We start from the raw sequence: 21,081 nt of genomic DNA, 5'->3' as shown, positions 1-21,081 counted from the left end.
GCAGCATAGATTGAAAACCATTTAAACTACTTGATCAAAAAAAAAAAACCTTTTTCTTCCTTTTCTTTTATTTTATCTAAACTTTTACACACAACACACACACACAGACTCACATTTTCATGGATCCGGTGTGACATTTATAGGTTGTAGCCACACACACCCACATACACACACACACAGGTGCTGGTTTACAGACCCTACCAGCTGGCCATGTAGGTCACCTCATAGATTCTGCTAAAACTGAGCAGACCAGCTGTGTGTGTGTGTGTGTGTGTGTGTGTGAGAGAGAGAGAGAGAAAGAGATGTGCATGCAATCTATGTGTGTTTTCGTTTTGAGCAGATGGAGTGTTTTAATGAGTCCAGGCAGTTGATGTAATACACATATACACACACACACACACACACACACACACACACAACCAGTGTGTGTTTTTTGGACAGAGTGAGAGACCTCTTGCTCACATGGGGCAGCAATGATTTCCTCTCCACTTCCTGGAGTTGTTTTCATTGTCGGCTGTTGCAGGAGGACCTTCAACCTTTTGCTGTGATATGAGGAAGCATGTTCCATTCACTGTATCGGCATCATAAACACCAAGAACTGAATCTGTCTCACTCCAATAATAATAAATGTCTCTTTGCCTTTCTATCTGTCTCTCAGGCTCTCATGCGTCCTGGACGTTTAGATCGGATCGTGTACGTTCCTCTACCCGATGCAGCGACTAGGAGAGAAATCTTCAGTCTGCAGTTTCATAAAATGCCTGTGCATCCCAGCGTGGACCTGGAGTACCTTGTGACTCAAACAGAACGCTACTCAGGAGCAGAGGTCAGAGGTTACAAAGGCTGTGGGCAGGTCTTAAATGTTTCTGTAACTTGTATTATTTCAAAGTTATTACTGCAGCTAAGGACATTAGGACAGAACGAGCAACATGAACAGGTAGGAGGGATAGATGTGTAGATATACAGAGAGATAGACAGGTAGATGAATGGATAGGTGAAAATTTAAGTTAACATACAAAGGATGGACAAACGGATTGATAAGACAGACAGACAGATTTATAATGTTAGATGACTGGACACAAATGAATAGGGACAGATGTTCTGGCAGTTTGATGGACAGATAGATAGACAGGCAGGCAGCAGGATGCATGGACAGATAGATGGATAGACCAACAGACAGATGCGCATAGGGACAGACAGACAGGTAAAGACAGACCGAATGATAGATAGATAGAAACACAGGACAGATAGCGAGACAAGTTAAGGTGTTGCCATTTAAATACATTGATAGTGTGTGTGAGTGTGTGTGTACAGAGAGAGAGAGATGCTGCTCTTTACTCTGCCCCTCGTGATTCTCGTGTACAAAAACACCATTGTTTGACTGTGTGTTTGTGTATGTCAGGATGACGGAGAGGGAGTGTGTGCGTGTGCGCGAATTGTGACTCAGCATCCTCTGTGTTTTGAGCAATTTCAGATTGTTCAACACTACATCGCGTTTCTTCAATGATTTGGCAGTTTTAACAACAAAACATGTGTTTGCACAAATCTCCTTGTCCATGTTTGTGTGTGTGTGTGTGTGAAATAGGGAGAGAAAAGTAGTAAAATACGCTTAAATTACAAATTTTGGCTACAACAGATTTTCGATTGAGAGGCTCAAGAGTGCGACAGGAAGTCCCCATAAATATCTTGCCCTTTTACTGAAATTAGACATCCACATTTCTGCGTATGGTATAGACAAAGTAATATAGAAGACCAGTCCACATATGAATATATATTTACGAATATATTTGTCTTTTTTGGGTTTTATGTTTTTAGGTTCTGTTAACTGACATTATTTAATTAATTGAAAAAACAAAAACAATTATGAACCTTAATGTACAGCTTGAAAATTGGTACAATTAAAAAATTTAAGAGCCTAAAAAAAAGTTGTAATATTTACACATTGGAAGTTAATCAAGTTAAAAAGTTCTCCTTCTCTAAATGTTAAATAATAAAATAAAAAAAAATTTTGCCAGCACGACGATCCATTTTACCGCTGTAGTCTGCTTATCATTTCCAGAATAGAGAAAAATAAAAATCAACCAAAACAAAGCCACTTAAAAATTTAAGAGCCTAAAAAATATATATTTGTAATATTTACACCTTGGAAGTTAATCAAGTTAAAAACATTTGGCTACAATTCTGTAATTAGTTAATTAGCAAATTTCTTGACTTTAAATAAACATTTTATTTTTTTTTTAATTTTTTTTTTATTCTTTTATTAATATTTAAACAAACAAATTAATATTGTGAAACTACTTATGTTAATGCTGAAGTTCATTGTTATTCAAAAAAATCTTAATGTAAAGAGTTTGCATTCTTAAACAGAACTTTTGCAGGGGGGAAAACCCAATTTTGCTTGAATGTCAAGTGATTATTATTATTAAGTGATTATTATTGATTGCAAATGTAGTACAGAAAAAGTTGTAGTTTGTTGCTCAAATCAGTGTAGAATCTGTAGTGCAAAGAATTTGCTAATTGTGAGTCTGTTTGTGTAGTGTAGTGCAACTTGTGCTCTTTTTATAGATTAAATAAATTTGAACATCTTGCTTATAAAGTTCAAGATTTAAAAATAAAATACAACGGTTTAACAAGTAACGTTATTTACTTTAGTTTATTTTAGTTAATATTAAAAATCCATGAAATTCTACATTCAACATTAAAAACTATATAATAATGTTAACAAAGTTAATTAACATTAAAAAATTAATGAAATTCAACATTTATGAACTATATATAATGGTAACAATGTAAGTTAACATAAAGAATCCATGAAATTCAACATTAATGAACTATAAATAATAGTAACAAAGTTAATTAACATTGAATTTCATAAAATTTAACATTAATGAACTATAAACAATGTTAACAATGTAAGTTAACATTAAATATCCATAAAATTCAACATTAATGAACTATAAATGAAGTTAAAGTTTAAATGTCTGAAATGTCTGTTTTTTGTATTTTAATGTAAAATTTTATTTTCTTTTTTAAAGTAAAAAAGAATGAAAATAACATAACATTAATGGTCAAACACCCAGTTAACAGATGTGATTTATTATTTTTTTCTATTATTGTGTCCAATACATAGAAATTTCATTCATTAAATAATGTCACACCTTACTTTCATCCACATATAGTTAATCTAATGTTGTAGCATTTCCTTAAAAGAAAAATTTGCAAAAAAAAAATACTTTTTTGGCAGCACGACGATCCATTTTACTGCTGTAGTCTGTTTATCATTTCCAGAATAGAGAAAAATAAAAATCAACCAAAACAAAGCCACTGACTTGAAATGATTGGAAATGAACAGATAGACTAATGATTAAAGTTAAAAACCTTTGGGAATAAAGTTATATGAGGAAACTACAAGACTGAATGTAGAGTGAAAATAATGTTGATTGATAGATGGATAAACAGAGATTGATGGGTAGACAATAGAAAGGTGGCTAGAGGTAGATGTGTGTGTGTGTGTGTGTGTGTTACATCCATTATAAATAGAAGACATACAAACTGATCCTATATACTTTAACTGCTTTATAACTAAAAGAAGGTAGCTGAGGGGTTTGAACACACACACACACACCCACACCCACACACACACACGAGAAGAAGAAGAGTTTAATTGCATTCCTGATGCTGTCATCTTGCTCCGGAAGGTTCAGTAGCCTTCAGGCACGAGTGTGTTAAAGCCGCTTTTCTCCTGACAAGCTTCAGCTTCCAATGACACCTGCTTTCCTTAGGCTGCCTTCTTCTCTTTCCTCTCCCTCCTCCTCCTCCCCCTTCCTCCCTCTCTCTCTCTCTCTCTCTCTCTCTCTCTCTCCCTCTCTCTCTCTCCTTTTCACTCTTGTCTTTCTCTGACCACTTTATATCACAGCTGCAACCCTCTTTGCTAGAAGACAAGAGAGCATTAAGGTGAGAATCAGAGATGCTTCTCTGTTTCAGCTTTGTGATCAAGTCTGAACACGGTGTAACAGGAGATCACCCTAGCTCACTGAATAGATATATAAAGATAGATAGAGATAAATAACTAGAAAGATATTGTATAGCGAGATACACAGAGATGGATGATAGAAAGGTGCATAGCATTTTGGCCTTATTATGTTATTAGATAGACAGACAGACAGACAGACAGATAGATTCTATTACTTCGTTATACCACAGAAATGCTATTTTCTTATATACTTATTTTCTTTTATTATTTCATTTATTGTCACACTTAACTTTTGTCCATTTATAGTTACATCTAATGTTATATAATGCCCTTAAACAAACAGTCTCTAGATTAGATTTAAGTGAAAAAGTGTCTCTTTTAGTAAATTGTTGCTATAGATAAAGTAGTTTTACTCTCAGAGCTGCTGTTACAGAAGCTTACTAGCTTCTGACCAGTCAGATTGAAGAATTCAAAATTATACGAAAATTATATAAAAACTGGTCAAAAGTCGACAGCAAAACTGACAACAAACACTTGTTGTCATTTATAACAACTGTCCTTCTAAAACATGTCCTGTTCATACACATCACAGCTTTGCAAGCCTTCGAGCCTTCTGTTCGTAATAAGCGAAGGCTTGGAGAGGTCAAAGATCGAGATGTTTAGCGCGTTTGGAGAGGTCTGGCCTCTTTGTAGTGTCTTTCACTCGTCACTTTTCATCTGATTCATCGCACTTTATCTTACACAAAATGTCCAAAAAACAAGCTCGTGGTTTGTTCCTCATATCGGTGTGTGATCTGTAGTGCAAATAAATTTGCTAGCTGTGAGTGTGTTTGTGTGATGTGTGACCCTTATTTTTCCCTTATAAATATCTCGCTCTAGGATTAATATTTCTCAAGTCTAGGATTAAAAAGAATTAAGAAATAAATCAACAACTATCATTATATCATTTAAACATTTAAACATTCTCTTCTAGTGCTGCCTGCATTTTGAACATTTCGCTTGTATAGTCCAGCCTCTAAAAATACATTAAATGAATGAACTTTATTTAAGAATTTAATTAACAATAAAAAAATATGAATATAAAAAAAGAAAAAAACATGAAAATCAGCATTAATGAACTATAAATAATGTTACTAAAGTAAATTAATGCTTGTATTGAATTTTTTTTTTTTTAAATTCACTTGCAAATTACATTCAATTATTTTAATTTAGTTAGCAAGCTACAAATGTGTTCAATAGGTTTTTCTACAAATTTGTCATTGTTGAACATTTCCCTTATTGGAGTATTTATTTTAAAAAAGATCAATTATTACAACGGTAGTTAAAAAGATGCTTGAATTGAACATCCTAGTATAAAGTCCAGGATCTAAAAATACAAAAATTAATTAACAACTAACATTATTTACCACTTAAGTTAACATTAAACATTAAATCTTTTATCTTTGGCATTAATTAACCTTAAGTAATGTTTGTAAAGTAAGTTGACATTGACAATGTTAATAAAGTAAGTTGACATTAAGTAATGTTAATAAAGTAAGTTGACATTAAGTAATGTTAATAAAGTAAGTTGACAAGTAAGTTGACTATTTAATCTGTGGGAATAATCTATAAGGAAATAAATAAATCTAAAGTTAACTTATAAATTTGTCAAGTTTTTCTATGAGCGCGTGTGGGTGCGTGCATGTGTGGGTGCGTGGGTGTGCGTGTGTCAGAATGATAAATAGAAAATGAAGCAGAGAATTTAGAGACGTTTGAGTGACCGGGTTTATGAAGCAACTACACCAAAATGATACACACACACACACACACACACACACACACACACTGCACAAATTGAATTTTTCCTGCCGAAATTTGAAACCTGTGTGTGTGTGTGTGTGTTACAGAGGGGAAGTTGATGGAATGCCCCTTTGGCACTTGAGGAACCATTAAAGAGGCGTCCAGAGTCCTGCTTGCCTTTATTTACACAATTTAACAGAGGAAGCTCATACACACATGTTAATTAGTTTTATAATAATACACATCGTGTGAGAGAAAGAAAGAAAGACAGGGGGAAAAAAAACATTGGAAAGGAAAAATTTAAAGGTTAATAATAGCAATTACAAACTTAAAATAAATAAATAAGAGAAAGGAAATGGATAAAGGAGATACTATAAGATGGCAAAGAAGGAAATTATAAAAAATATTGGAATAAAAAACATACTGAAAGGAAAACAGTGTAACCTTGGAAGAAAACAACTGAATGGTAAAATAAAACTGAAAGGGGATGGATGGATGGATGGATGGATGGATGGATGGATGGATGGATAGAAAATAATTCCAAGGTTAGAAGAAACTTTTATTAAACATAATTAAAAATTAAATATATAAATACATGAAGTAAATTGATAGAAGAAACAATGTGTGTGTCTGTAAGAGAAACTATAAAAACATATATAGCACATTTTTTTTTTTTTACGTATGTGTGAAAGTATTGATACAGCTCTGTCACTGGATAATTGAATATTCACGTATTGTTAATCATTCATCTCAAAACAAAACAAAAATAGAAATAATAAAATGAACAACAACAAACAGCTTTTAGGGATAAGGATTAGTACTTATAGAATCAGAAAAAATTTTAGCCTCTGCTGAATCGTTCCTCAGGGAGAGAGAGAAGGAGAGCAGAGTGTTTCTGTGCTCAGTGGAAACTGGGATGTGGTCAGTGTGTGTGTGTGTGTGTGTGTGTGTTTTAATCACTGTGGTTGGGCCTGCAGTAATTGAGTGCAGTTCAGAGCAGCTGATGAGCCTCATGCAGGAAACTTTAGCACTCGCAGTTCAGTGTGAAACTTCATTCACTTAACACAGAGACACAGAATCAGGAGCGTTAGAGCCAGAAAGGAAGGAGGGAATTAAGGAAGGAAGGAAGGAATAGTGAATGAATGAAAGAAGGGTGTTATGAATGAATGAATGAAGAAATGAACGAAGCAACGAGTGAAGGAATGAATGAATGCATGCTGGAGAAAGCAAGAATGAAAATGAGAAATCAAGGTGGGGGAAAGGATGAAAATGAATAAGGCAGAAATGTGAGATAAGAAAATGAAATAAAAAAGGAAAGAAAGAAAGAAAGAAAGAAAGAAAGAAAGAAAGAAAGAAAAAGAAATTTTAGCTAATTTTGCAGCGAAACTTGGCTAGCTAATTTATCTAATGATTTTTTAACTAATACTATAAATTACAAGCTAATGTATCCTCGTCATTAGCTAATGGCTAGCTAGGCTAGCTAACTGCTAATCCTGAAGTAACACTGGTAGCGTCAGAGACTCATCACTTTTACACAGATACTGACACAGAAAACAGCTCACTGTTGTAGTTTTTTGTAGCTGTTTGGTTTAAGAAAATGTTTAAAAGTTTATTTCATGCCTATAGACAGCTATTTGTTTTATAATGTGGAGAAGAAACAAAAGAAAGAACAATGTGGTGAATCTGCTAATATGAATATCTGTGCTAGTTACGTTATATACTTTGTTGTACTTATGCAATGCAAAGGAAGTGTGTTTAGTTACATAAGTTAAAGGTTTAACTGTGGGTGTGTGTGTGTGTGTGTGTGCGTGTATGTGTGCGTGTGTGTGTTAGGGGAGTGAGACAGATGGAAATGGAAGCACAGGCATAATTCAGCAGGCGTGCAGGGGGCCCTTGGAGAGGGAAGAGGTGTGTGTGTGTGTGTGTGTGTGTGTGTGTGTGTGTGTGTGTAATGCCTTTATGTTCACAAACAAAATGCATTTTCCCAGGCCATTTTGTTTTGATGTTTTTTCATCTGCACCCAGTAAAACACACACACACAAAAAATACACAACAAAGTGTATGTCACATTAAAGTTGTGTAGCCCAACACTATGGTATACTCTGTGTGTGTGTGTGTGTGTGTGTGTGTGTGTGTGTGTGTGTGTGTGTGTGTGTGTGTGTGTGCACCCTCCCAAGTCCGTATAAACATGTGAAGCACTGAAATGCAGGAGATGTGTTTATTTGCACGAGTGTTTGTGTACACACTGGTTGCGTGGAAACGACATGAACTCAAGGTACTGTTATTCAGATCTCTCTCTCTCTCTCTCTCTCTCTCTCTCTCTCTCTCTCTTTCTCTCTATCACTCACACACTCACACAATCACACATACTATCACAAACACACACACGTACAGAGTTCCTTAGCTTTGATTGCCTTTGTATTCCGTCTGACATATGACTTAATCCGCTGATTGATGGCCGCCTCGTACAAGCAATTAAACAGCCACGCTGTTTACACACCACATAAACACACACACACACATGCACACACACACGCACATACACACACAAAGACTAAAGTAAAAGAAAATCTCCCAAAATGTGTACAGCACCTGTGATAGTGTAGTATTTTGGTTGTATAATACAATTTTCCTTCATCTCCGGTTCACAATAACACTACAAGCTGTGGGTATGAACCAAGTTCCTACTTAAGAGCTCAGATGAAGAATATGTGCATACTAAATATGTGCATTTAGGTATAAAGTTACCTGCAGGCTTTAGGTATAAAATGACATACTAGGATTAAGGTAATTGCATACTACAGTCATTAAGCATAAAATGAGTGCATGCTACAGACTTTAAGCAGTAAATAAACGCCCACTACAAGCTTTAGACACAAAGTAAACTAAACTGCATGTTAAATTGCATACTACAATGTATTTGTAAACTAGTTATTAACTAATTCATGCCCAAATTTTTTTTTAGACGTTTTAGTATAAAATCAGCACACGTTACTTGTATTAGGTATTATATCAGGATATGCTACAGGTTTTAGGTATAGCATCTGTGTATAGATCAGGTTATAGGTATAAAATCAGTATATGCTGTAGGTTATAGGCATAAAATCAGTGTATACTTCAGTTTCTTGGGGTAACATCAGTGTATATTTCAGTTTGTAGTTATAAAATCAATGTGTACTTCAGGCTTTAGGTGTAGAATCAGTGTACTTTAGTTTTTAGATATAAAATTAGTGAATATTTCAGGTTTTTGGTATAAAATTAGTGTATGCTTTAGGTTTTAGGTATAGAATCAGTATATACTACAGGTCATAGTTTACATAGTATGTTTCTTTGTCGAAATTCTTACAGACCTGACTGTCAGTGCTTACTACAGGTTTTAGGTATAAAATAAATGCATCATTTAGGTCTTTGGTATAAAACAAGCGTTTACTGTACAGTGTTTATATAAAATAAGTGCAAGTTATTTACTTTAGGTATTAAAATTAGCGTATTCTACAAGGTTTAAGTATAAAGTACGAGTTTGTGTGCTTGCTGGGGGAAAAAACCTACATCTGTAGAACACCTGTGGTTTTGGAGCAGTGTTTAATTCTGCACTGTGATTGGTCGGGTGCGGAGTTAGCATTTTTGGTTAATAGGTTGTTTACAATCGCTCTGATCAGCTGTAAACAAACCAGAGCAATGTTCACTCAGCTTGGGTTAGTCTCCGGACAATTTCTAGAACTCACACACACGCACACACAAACTTCCTGTCCATACACACACACACACACACACCTATTTACACACATATACACACATACACACACTGAATGACCACGTATGGAGACCTTGTGTTATGTTCACAGTACACATGGATTTGCTAAACCTGTTAGAAGCAGGACTAGCATTCAAACTGTAGCATTAACAGGAAGTGTTTCATTTCATAATAAAAAAATAACTCGACGGAATATGGCCACCTTTTCTTTTGGTCATTTGTGTAATGACTCATGATTAAAGGCAGGATGGTGAATGAGAGAGAGAGAAAAGAAGAGAAAGATAGCAAAGGTCTGTGAAGCTGTGATGGAGAGAATGAGTGACACAAAAAGGTAGAACTGGAGCTTGAGGAAGGAGTGGAGAAGTGAGTGGGTATAAACAGTAGAAAAAAAAAAGGAGTGGAGTGAGAGATGCAAGGGAGGGGAAAAAGGGAGTGACCGGAAGAAAAGGAGATAGATTGAAAGAGCGAGGGAGTGATGGAGAAATGAAAACAGAGTTATGTGATAGATAGAGTGACAGTAAATTAGGGTGCGGGAGCGATAACGATGGTGCAAGGGAGTGCAAGTGAATAACGGAGTGATGGATAAAATGAGAATGAAAGATTGAGGAGTGTAGGTGGAGAGACGGCGGGACGGAAGGAAAGAAGACATGAGGCTTATACGAAGTGCCCGTGGTACAGAGAGAACCTGTTCAACACACACACAAATTTCTCTGTGATCTCTATCTCGAAACCTCTATATCTCTTCACCCTCTATTTCCTCCATCTCCTCCTCATTTTCTATCTATCTATCCGTCTGTCTGTCTATTTTCTCTCAGTTTCTCTAATCTTACACTATTTTCCTCAGCTGGCATTAAACTACTTTGTTTTTTTGTTTTTTTTTAATGATTCAACAAGTTGTTCTAATCTGTTTGAGGCTTCATAGTGATCATGTGATCATGTATGTGATCGTGCAGTCTTAAGGTCTGGCAGGCTTGTCACACTCTGGCAGGCTTGTTGGTTTGCATGGCCCGCTTTGAGCCGTTACGTTTTTACTAAACAGCCTGTGGAACGGCCTTGAAAGCGAAGGCTGCATTCCATTTCATTTCCTAGAATCATGGCAACACACACACAATATCTCTCTCTCTCTCTGTCGCTCTCTCTCTCTAACTCTTTCGCTCTCTCTCTCATTTTATAATTCTCCTGTGATTATGCAATCAGGCCTGCCGTGTTGGCTTTGACCTCAGGGAACTCCACATACACACACACACACACACGCACACCCACACACACACATAGACATACACAACCACGCTTCAGGCATGAGTCATATCCGAAAACGAGTGGAGCGAGGGACAAAGAGAAAACACACTGATGAACTCCAGGCAGCCTTGCTAGCCCATTCCTCTCTCTCTCTCTCTCTCTCTCTCTCTCTCTCTCTCTCTCTCTCTCTCTTGCATAATCTTTTGGGTCTCACTGGTTCAGAGGAAGCGATTTGTCTCTTCTGTGACAGAACGAAAAAAAAGTGAGTGAGTAAAGCAAGAGAAAACAAGTTAGGAAGAAACCAAACCTGCACATACACTGCACACAAGTTTCTGGTATAAATCTAAAATATATAAAATGTACACAATGTACAGTGTGCAAAACAAAAGTGCACAACACAGGATTTGGGTATGAGGCGAGTTTACGGATGTAAGATTTAAGTACTAAAAATGATCCCTGAAGGCGTTACGTGCTTTTAGAGTTGACAGACTTTAAAATGCTGTTCGAGCGTTCGCATGAGGACTCGAAGAGTTTCCAGAAAATGGAGGTGTGTCTCAATTCCAAAATCTTTCTGAACTTAAGCAAAATTTGTTGCAGTATTAAGTATACAACACTGTCTGAGAGTGTTTCATGTAACCACAATAAATAAACAAACAAACAAACAAACAGCATTTGGCTGACAACTTTATCCAGAGCGACTTATATTTTTATCTCATTTTGTACAACTGAGCAATTGAGGGTTAAGGGCCTTGCTCAGGGGCCCAACAGTGGTATCAGTAGTCCAACACCTTAACCACAAACACAGTGGACACATCATCATTAAGTCTTGTAAATAATACAGTTTTCAGGTGTAAATTTAGTGTGTATTATGCACGTGGCGGTGCAGCACGATGCTAGCTCCAGCGTTCAGTTTTCACCGGTTCTGCCCATGTCCACATGGTTCTCCTTTTAATAAGTGCATTAATATAGTATGCGTATATTTATAGGATGATCATATTTAATAGATTTTAGTATTTCCTTTGCTGCAGTCGTTGAGGTGTGAATTCGGATCCAGTCGTTTCTGGATGCTCTGTGTGAAGGTGGCGGGTCCTGAGGGCAAGTTCCCAAACAGCTCCACACACCTGAAGGGCTGCTTTGGTGTTGCGAGATAAAAATAGTCACTAGTAATTACTAGACATGATTATGCAGGAAGGTGTGTGTGTGTCTGTGTTTGTATGTGTGAATGTGTGTGTGTGTTTACCTTGCGCTATTTTGTGGTCAGGGCACCGTGCCATTATACTGATCGCTTTTGCTTCATTTCATTAAATTGTTGTGATGATGAGGTACATTCGCTATTCTCTCTCTCTCTCTCTCTCTCTCTCTCACTCACACACACATACACACAACATTAAGCCTTTGATTAATTTCCCGTAACATCACGCCCTGTTGTGTTTTCTCAGTTACTACCGTAAACATCCGTCTAACACGTCAGTGACAATATCTTGTTCCAATATCGCTTTCTCTCTCTTTTTCTCAGGTTACCGCAGTGTGTCGCGAAGCCGCACTTTTTGCCCTGCAGGAGGACATTAAAGCTGAACACATCACTGTCAGCCATTTTGAATCCGCCCTGGCAGTCATAAAGCCTCGGGTGCCGGATTCGCTTCTTCGGTTATACGCTGACTACCAGCGGCAGCACGGCTCTGGATCCTTCTGCTGACATTGTTTTGTGTGTGTGTGTGTGTGTGTGTGTGGGTGATAATACAGTAATAAACACTGTGATCAGTTTATACTATACTTGCATCATAGCATGTAATCTTTAAAAGAATAAAATATTCCAACAGAAATGTTCTCCCGTCCCTCCACTCCTTCTGCTCATTTCTGTTCTGTTTGCTCGACCGCCGAGTCGTTACGTGAAATAAACGCTCAGGATCTTTATTCGTCTGTCTTCTATTGTTGTGTGAATATTTGCTCGGAGGAGAAGTTCTCCAGCCTCAAAAGAGTTACAGCTCCATAAAAGTTTTACTCCGTCACAAATCAGGAGTTTTACAGCCGTAGCGCGTTTCAGCTTTATTAATTTACTGCAGGCTTAATCCTAGGAGACGACCGGAGTGGCATGCAGGCATTTAGGCATGCTCTTAAAAAAAAAAATACTGCAGATTAAAATGAATAAATCACTTGGAGAACACCCTGTAGTGAGATGTTGAACTGATTTATTCCTTTTCATAATTACTCGTTTATGATGAAAGCACAGCACAGTACTTAGATTTATAATTAGTAACTTGTTATATAGCTGAAGTCTGTAGTTTGCATTAAAAGGAATTCCACGACACGGATATAAATACGTAACATTATTAATGATTACGTAAAATTCCCGAATTTTCCCTTGTGGGTGGGGTTAATAAAGTTCATCCATATATCTGTATCTACTGTATATAATCTTCTAAACTTAAGATTCTAGCCAGTGCACAATCGTTTGCCAATGTGATCACTGGATGCGATTTGAGAGTCATTAACAGCCTCAGACATCATTTACACCTCGTTGTATCATGTGGATTGGATCTGGTTGGTAGGCTGATGAGATTTTAACCGTTTGTGTTTACGTTCCCGTTAAAATGTGTCTCTTGTTGATTCGGTTGTGTTATGTGGAATAAGCAAATCGGTTGTTGTAACCAAACATAATGTCATTATATTCTTTGGATTATACTTTTGACATTTCATGTGTTATAACAACCCCCTGGCTTTAATTCCCAGATCCCTGGAAGTCATTGGACCCAATTTTGAGATCCCTTTTTTTTTAAATTCTTTAAGCAATTGGATTTTTTCATGTGTGTGTTAGAATTTCATTGAGTAAAGAGGGATAATGGTACAATGTTCAGCGTTGTGGTTTCATATCTCCATATCTCCAGGTATATACAAGGTGTGATTCTAAGCTTGAGTTACTCTGTGTGGATGTTATCCCTGTATCTGTGTAGGTTTCCACTGGGTTCTTCAGGATCTTCTCTACAACATGCAGACTGGTTAATATCAATCGCCTACTTTAGTGTAAGCCTGTTTGTGACTGGTCGGGTCGGGCCGCAGTACCACCGAAACCTTGGCCCGGATAAAGCTGATATAGAAGATGACTAAGATAAATGTGGATAAACCGTAATTAGGTACAATTCTTATATTCGGTATGGTTGAAGCGACTTGGAAAATAGAATGCAGTTAGAAATAGGATTAGATAGATAGATAGATAGATAGATAGATAGATAGATAGATAGATAGATAGATTGGTCAGACCTTATGGTGCAGAAATGGTAAAAGAAAAAAGTACAAATAAATATAAAATAGTATAAACATTAACATAAGTGACCCGATAAAATACCATTTATGGGCGTGTGGTATCCTAGTGGTGAAGGTGTTGAGATACAAATCAGAAGGTTGTGAGTTCAATCCCCGGTTCACCAAGAGGCCCCTGTTGGGCCCCTGAGCAAGGCCCTTAAAGCTCAATTGCTCAGTTGTATAAAAAAAATGAGATAACGTAAGTCTCTTTTACATATAAGGGCGTCTGCCCAACGCTGGGAATGTAAATGTAGTTGAGATGTTGCACTTTACATCTATTGCACACGTAAAAAATAAAGTGTCATAGATTTAACTATGACATAATAAAAGTTGTTTAAATCATTTTAAGGTATTGCACATTCAGTGTCTTCTGTACAGAAAAGCATTTAAAAATAAATATATAAATTAATGCTCTGCAGCTGATGAAGGGAAAGTTAAAACTGCCTCTTGGGAGCCGCCATTTCCATCTTAATAGGGAATAAATTGACTTTGTATTGAAGCCCTAGTGCACTGATGCCCCCCCGGCACACACCCTGCCCTCTCCCTTTCCCCCCCTGTTCTGCCTGGATCCGGAAGTGGCGCATCCGCCGATCTGCCCGCGCGCGGCCCAGGAGAGAGAGGGATGGGGGAGGGGCGTTCTGTTTTACACACACACACACACACACACGCACGCACGCACGCGCACCCTTTTTAAGGTTCAGGTTTTAACCCATGTAGCTTCCAGAGGAGGACTTCCAGCAATATGTACATCCCATAATATTTCCTTAAGTTTCTATTATTCGATTCATCTTTTCTCAGGCATTCATTAATCGTGTTGCTGTATTTTTATTTTATTATTTTTTTTTCGTGTTTTGTGATGAAGCAAGCGGTTAGATTTCTATATCACACGTGTTTATTGCAACGTGAACTCATATTCTGGGGGGGAAAAAAAAGGAGAAATAAACATCCGAATGAGGTTAAAAGGTTGTGATCACTTGCATTTTCCCTGCACGTGCATCATAAATAATGAAGAGTTTTGTTTTTTTTTTGTTTTTTTGCAGAAAAGCATTTTAGTGTGATATAAATTATAATCACAACTACAGATTATTTTTTAATACATTTTAGAATTATTTAGTTTATAATAAATATAGTTTGTTTTTTTGCCCATGTTTTATAAATCCCAGTTTAGATAAATAGCACATAATAAATAAATAAATAAAAAAAATACTAATAATACACACTAAAAATAATAATAATAATAATAATAATAATAATAATAATTAATAATAATTAAAGTAAATTAATGGAAATGTATTTAACTATAGAGTCTATGTGCTGTTTCCTTATTAAAACACGTTTAATTACTGTTGCATGAATTCCTCTGTACTGTTTCAAGCGGAAAACATATTTTACTGAAATAATTTAATTCCTTAAAGGGATGAAGTCGGTCAACAAGTCTGTTTTTTTAAGCAGCTATTGAGCCGATTGTAATAGACACAAATGTCTGTTTAACAAGAACAAGAGGGAAAAAGCTCCATATCCCCAACGTGTCTGGACCGGTGATGAACCAAAGCCATTGAGAGGACAATAATAATTATCCCAGGGGTCAATCAACTCGTCTCCCATTCAGGCAGAGCGGAAACGAGCCGACTTTAAAAGCAGCTCTACCTTAAACCACGCGCTTTTAAGGTCGTATACGATCTATATATGTTCTGTTTCGGAAATTGTCGCAAACGTAGCCATTCTTTATGTGTTTATTGTCATTAAATATATCGCTATACATTTCAGTATTAATATTAGAATTCGTGGTAGTGGAAGTGTTGTGTGGTAATAGGTAAATTCTTAAAAAGTCGAAGTCATCCCGTTTAAAACTTGACGATCCACCTTAAACGCTTCGCATCACAGAGTCTCTCTCTCTTTTGCTCGCGCTCGCTACAGAGCGCGCCCTACCCCTCCCCATCCAGCCAATGAATGAGGAGCGGATGCGGTGTGTCCGCTCTGATTGGCCAATCACATCCGTCGGCTGGTTCTGCTGGGGCCCCAACGGTAAAGCTCTCATTCATCTCGGCGAGCCTCTGACGACAGAGAGAAAGAGAGCGCGAGCGCGAGCGCGAGGCACAGACACGACTCGCTTTTCCAACGGCTTTTTTTTTTAATGCTGCGCGGAGAAAAGAAAAAAAAAATATTCAACTAGCGTCAATTTGTTATTTTGAGGCAGAAAAATAAACCGAGTGGGACTTAAACTTTTCATACACGGATATTACTCACAAGGTTTAAACCCAACGGTGTGTGAGGAGGAATTTTATATTAACGCGAGCGGGTTCGCCGTTTGCGGGACAAAAACAGGGCGCTTTTTTCCCTTCAGTTCGGCGTTACTGGGTGCGCAGCCTCACGCGTGGATTTTAATCTTGGTTTTTTTTTTTTGTTATTTGATAAGGATCGTATTTAGACCACACGGAATTGCCACCGAGAGTTTCTGCCTTGTGTGGATATGAACTACCAGGTTGATGAGCCGTAAGCGTTGTTCTGAGGCCAGTTTTGGAAGCGCAACATCGGCTGATGGAGTTAACGTTATGGAGGATCGCGTATAGGTGCGTGTGCTGAAAATCTGCGCAGTCTTTCGGTGTGTGATGTGTGGAAGCGCGTGCGCGTGCAACACACACCGCCTCCGTGTGAAATGTAACATGATGTGCGGTAGATTTTTAGTTGTTTTTGTTATCTACAAAAAAGTGCGCAGTCTGTGGTTTAAATGTAAGTCGTGTTTATTTAGCGCTCTTATTTCCTTTGCAAAGCAGAACCCGATGTGTGCGCGTGCGTGCGTGCGAGTGTAAAGCCACTCGGCTCCCAAACACCCCCCCTTTTGCCCCAGCGGGCTGCCTTTCATTCATAAGTTTTTACCCCCTCCGCTACTTCCACCTTTTTTTTAACCTCCGCTTGTACCACTCTTCCTCCACTTCCCCCATTTCCGTCCGTTTTATCACCCCCCCCCTCTTTTACCCCTTTATTTATTCTGACCCCCACACACATAGTCTTATTTACCCCACTTCTACTTCTATATTTCTCACTTTCTAATACATCTTACCCCTTTTTGCTTCCACTTCTTCCATTTCCTATTCGTTTAATATCTTTTTGCCACATTTCTCTCCCTGTTTATGCTTTATTACCCCACTTGTCCATTTATTTTGCCTCTTCAGTCTCTCAACCTCTTTCATGGCCACATTTTCTGCATTGTTTTGTTTGTTTTTAATTCCTGTGGCTCCTTCACCTCTCTGTCCTGCATCCCAAACCCCGGCACGAGCAACATGACCAGTGAAAACAAAAGTTTATAGCTCACCCATTAGACTGGGTTTTATTCCTCATCTATTTCCTAACCCAGTTAACCAAAACGGGACAGAAAAGGTACTGAGGAAATGTGAAGAATTTGATTTGTTTCAGTAGTTATTTTTTTATTTTATTTATTTTTTCATTTTCGACACTTTTTTTTTCCACCCAACATCTTGGTTAGAAGCATGGTATAGGTCGCTGCGTTAACATCCCAGGCCGTAAACTTTTCTCTGACACGGCTGCTGATCTGCATGTCAATGTTGGCCAGCCATACACATGCAGATCGGGAACGGGAAGAGTTATTGAGCTCTGTCCAACATCTCGTTAATAGTCAACCCGGACCAACAGCCCAAAAGAGGCCGGGTGTGTTGGATCAGATGTTTCAGAGCAGTTTAATGCAAAGTTTTTAAAACACAGCTTTTGCTAGAGGTTGAGAATTTGTGAATGTATAAGGGGTTAACCCCCTCTCTCAACCAGCTGTTTTATGAGACTGGAAAACCAATTCACACGTTTGTGTATTTGAATACAGCTTGAATACAGCCCTCGCCTGTCTCTCTTTACCATCCCTCACTTTTTTTATAGCCCTGGTTGTAAAAGGTTACTTCCTCTCGGCTCAGGTCAATAAAAAGCTGCATGTAAGTGCAGGCAAGCGAGTCCAGGCAAAAGATATGACAATCCTGGTTCATTGCAGAACATTATAATACGTTTTGTCGCACATCTCACAAAGTTCTTCTTCCGTAACGGCCACAACATCCTTTCTGTCTTTTTTCGTGATTGTCTTACCTACTTTTACAGTTGTTTTTCATTGATAAGAGAAATCTGGGTACATTAAACAAATGGTAAAACATGCATCAGGAAACTTCAGTGACATATTTTCAATATTATTGTTAGTTTTTGCCTGATCACTAACCCATGAGCTTTGAAACTATAATCTTCGGTTATAAGTTTGATCATGATACCACCACTGAACAGCCTTATCCTCTACCCCTAGTTTAGATTCATTTGGTTTGTATTGGCATTGGTTTAATGTCTTTTCTCTCTCTCTCTCTCTCTCTCTCTCTCTCTCTCTCTCTCTCTCTCTCTCTCTCTCTCTCTGACAGGTTCTCCGATGTTCCCGGACTGCAGAGTTCCACAGGAAATCGTTGATTCGGTCAGATGGATCGCGGAGGCCACGTGGGCACCGTTCTCTCTCTGGATCAGATCCGCTCTATACGTTCTAAGAACGAGTACACCGAAGGCCCTGTGACGTCGCCGGCATCATCGCCATCATCTACGACATCGACGCGGCAACCATCTGCGCCATCATCGTGGCGCCCATCACCACCTCCACGGACGCTGAAGCACGAGAGGACTCACGAGGTCATTGTGGTCAACGTCAACAACAACAATTACGGAAGCAGTGGCACCAGTGGTGGTTTCTCTCCTTCCTCAGGAAGCTCACCGCCTGTCTGCCATGTGGTTAGGATGCAGCCCAAATCGCAGATGGCTCCCTTGCGGCCTCTGTTGCCTCCCTCGGACACTCTGTTGATGTCAAAGCAGGCGAAATCGAAGGACGAGTCCTTGTTATCATCATCCTCTTCATCGTCCTCTTCATCGTCGTCGCACCAGCTGATCTGTGAGAGCTGCGGGAAGTGTAAGTGTGCTGATTGTACTTCACCGAGGCCACTTCCCTCTCGTATGGTGTGCGATGGCCAGTGCGTGTGCTCAGCTGAGAGTGTGCTGGAGCATGGCACGTGCATGTGCCTCGTCAAGGGCCTTTTCTACCATTGCTCGAGTGAGGGTGGAGATGATGCGGGTGACTCGTGTGCCGACCGGCCATGCTCGCTGACACGGCCTCGCTGTCCGGCACGCTTCCTCTGCATGGCCCTCATGGCACCCATCTTCCCCTGCCTGCTATGCTACCCTCCCTGTAAAGGGTGCCTCAAAGTGTGTCAGGTGTGCCACGACCGCCTGCGTCGGCCTGGCTGTCGCTGCAAGAACTCAAACGCCGTCTACTGCTGGAGGGACGGCCAGGGACACACACTCACACCAGGCAAACCTACTTGAGGACACACAAACGAGACACTAACAAACACGGAGCCGAAAACACAGGCACTAACACACACAGGATTAAGGGCTTATAATTATTATTATTATTATTATTATTATTATTATTATGTTTTGGCCCCATTCGGCTTCCATACTCAAGCTAAAACATGCAGAGCCGAAATCTGTGCTAACACACAGCAGGGAGTCCAAATCCACGCTAACAAACACACTGAATGTGTGCCTGGCGTGTGCCGCTAATTAGTTATGCAATGTCAATATCATTATCGTGGATGCTTTGAAATATCGTCAGTGCCACTGTGGTGCGAGGACAGATGTGTCCTTGTTTTTGCCATCATGACCAGTCCTATTATGCTCTGGTGTGCATTGTGCAAATATCACAAAACAGTGCTAAGATGTTGTCATATTGCAATATTAAAAGTGTAACACGGCACGTGCCTAAAAACAGCGCTAACATATGGTGCGGAACACAAACTGGGGGTGAGTCCCAGGACACACAACACCGATCTGGGAGGAAGAGGACGGACAACAATATCCTGTTTATGCTCTAAATAAGCCCCGCCTATTCCTCACCGATCTGCTGCTAGGAGGATGGAGGATGAAAACATAAAAACCACTCGTTTGTCACTTGGCAGGTTTTTTTTTTCTTTTTTAAAACAAAACCAGTGTTTGCCTTAAGCTGACTGTGGGTCTGCTCAGCTACTTGATAAAGAGACAAAGTGAAAAAGGGGAAGAAGAAGAAAAAAGACAGCAGAAGAAAATTTTTAAGTAAACGAGAGAGACAAACCGAACCGAATCTGTGAAGGACTGTCCGGCCAGCCTATAATACTGTAGCTGTTCCCAGATCGCCGTAGCAACCTGGTATTGTTCCCACACAGAGGGCTTCCCGTGCCTTCCCGCGGGTCATCTCCATGGAAACGACCCCTCCGTCTGGTAGTGTTTCCGGATGGACAGACGGGCGGACGTTCAAACACACACACACACACACGCTCCGTGGCATTTTGACTTTTTTTTCTCCCTGTTCTTCTTGTTTTGTTGTTTCGTTTTCTCTCCCCCTTTCTCATATTTTTGTAAAAAAAAAAAAAACTATGTTCAAATCCATCAGAGGAATCCTGGCTATTTTTTAAAAAGTTACAAAAAAAGAAAATGTCTCTTTAAAAAACATTTGTCCTTGTAAAAAAAAAAATATTTATTAAGTGAAGCTCTATTATTTTATGATATTTATTGCGAAACAAAGACAGTCTTAGATTTACTCATGTCTGAATATAACAGAAATATCAATACTGAGAAATTAAAGGGTGACACAAACGTTATGTTAACTTTACTGCAGAAATATATGAATTAACTAATAACACATCGCCTCCTGTCTTTTTTTTATACCTCTCTCTCTCTTAACCTGCTGGAAATGTCCCCTGTGTGTTGTGTGTCTTCCTCAAGACTTTATTCACATAAGAGAATATAAGAAAAAACTACAATTATTCCTTTCTCTCTCTGTACATCTCACAACAGGTTCTCTTTCCCTTTGTCACTTCTTTTTTTCTCCTTCTCTCTTAGTCTCTCTTCTTTCATATGTCTTTCTTTTATTAGTACTTTCTGTGTGTGTGTGTGATATTTAATACCACAAACGTTATCACCATAACTCTATAGATTTCTTCACATAACTAAACACACACTAAAGCACTTGGACGTT

The 21,081-nt window shown here is 38.6% G+C and overlaps 2 protein-coding genes across 5 annotated transcripts in view; both read left to right on the top strand.

Annotated features, from left to right (window-relative positions):
• The window catches only part of afg2a (AFG2 AAA ATPase homolog A), a 153,468-nt gene that overhangs the window by 54,202 nt on the left and 78,185 nt on the right, over positions 1 to 21,081 (top strand). For 2 of the 4 annotated variants that reach the window (XM_060893314.1, XM_060893312.1), the window contains exons 15-16: positions 659 to 823; positions 12,259 to 12,565. In XM_060893314.1, the coding sequence (XP_060749297.1) occupies positions 659 to 823; positions 12,259 to 12,438 (345 nt within the window). In that variant the 3' untranslated portion in view covers positions 12,439 to 12,565. Of the gene's footprint in view, positions 1 to 658; positions 824 to 12,258; positions 12,566 to 21,081 lie in introns of those variants that run through there. The other 2 variants (XM_060893313.1, XM_060893315.1) reach the window with 2 other exon arrangements.
• On the top strand, positions 16,096 to 20,745 carry spry1 (sprouty homolog 1, antagonist of FGF signaling (Drosophila)). Its single transcript, XM_060892368.1, has 2 exons — positions 16,096 to 16,612; positions 18,446 to 20,745. The coding sequence occupies exon 2, from the start codon at positions 18,501 to 18,503 to the stop codon at positions 19,389 to 19,391; it is 891 nt and encodes a 296-aa protein (XP_060748351.1). The 5' UTR covers positions 16,096 to 16,612; positions 18,446 to 18,500; the 3' UTR covers positions 19,392 to 20,745.

This window comes from Tachysurus vachellii, chromosome 18, assembly GCF_030014155.1.
Source record: "Tachysurus vachellii isolate PV-2020 chromosome 18, HZAU_Pvac_v1, whole genome shotgun sequence".
In the NCBI taxonomy this organism is placed as follows: Eukaryota; Metazoa; Chordata; class Actinopteri; order Siluriformes; family Bagridae; genus Tachysurus; species Tachysurus vachellii.
The sequence above is the reverse complement of the archived record's forward strand: the minus strand, read 5'-3'. Positions and strand labels throughout refer to the sequence as shown.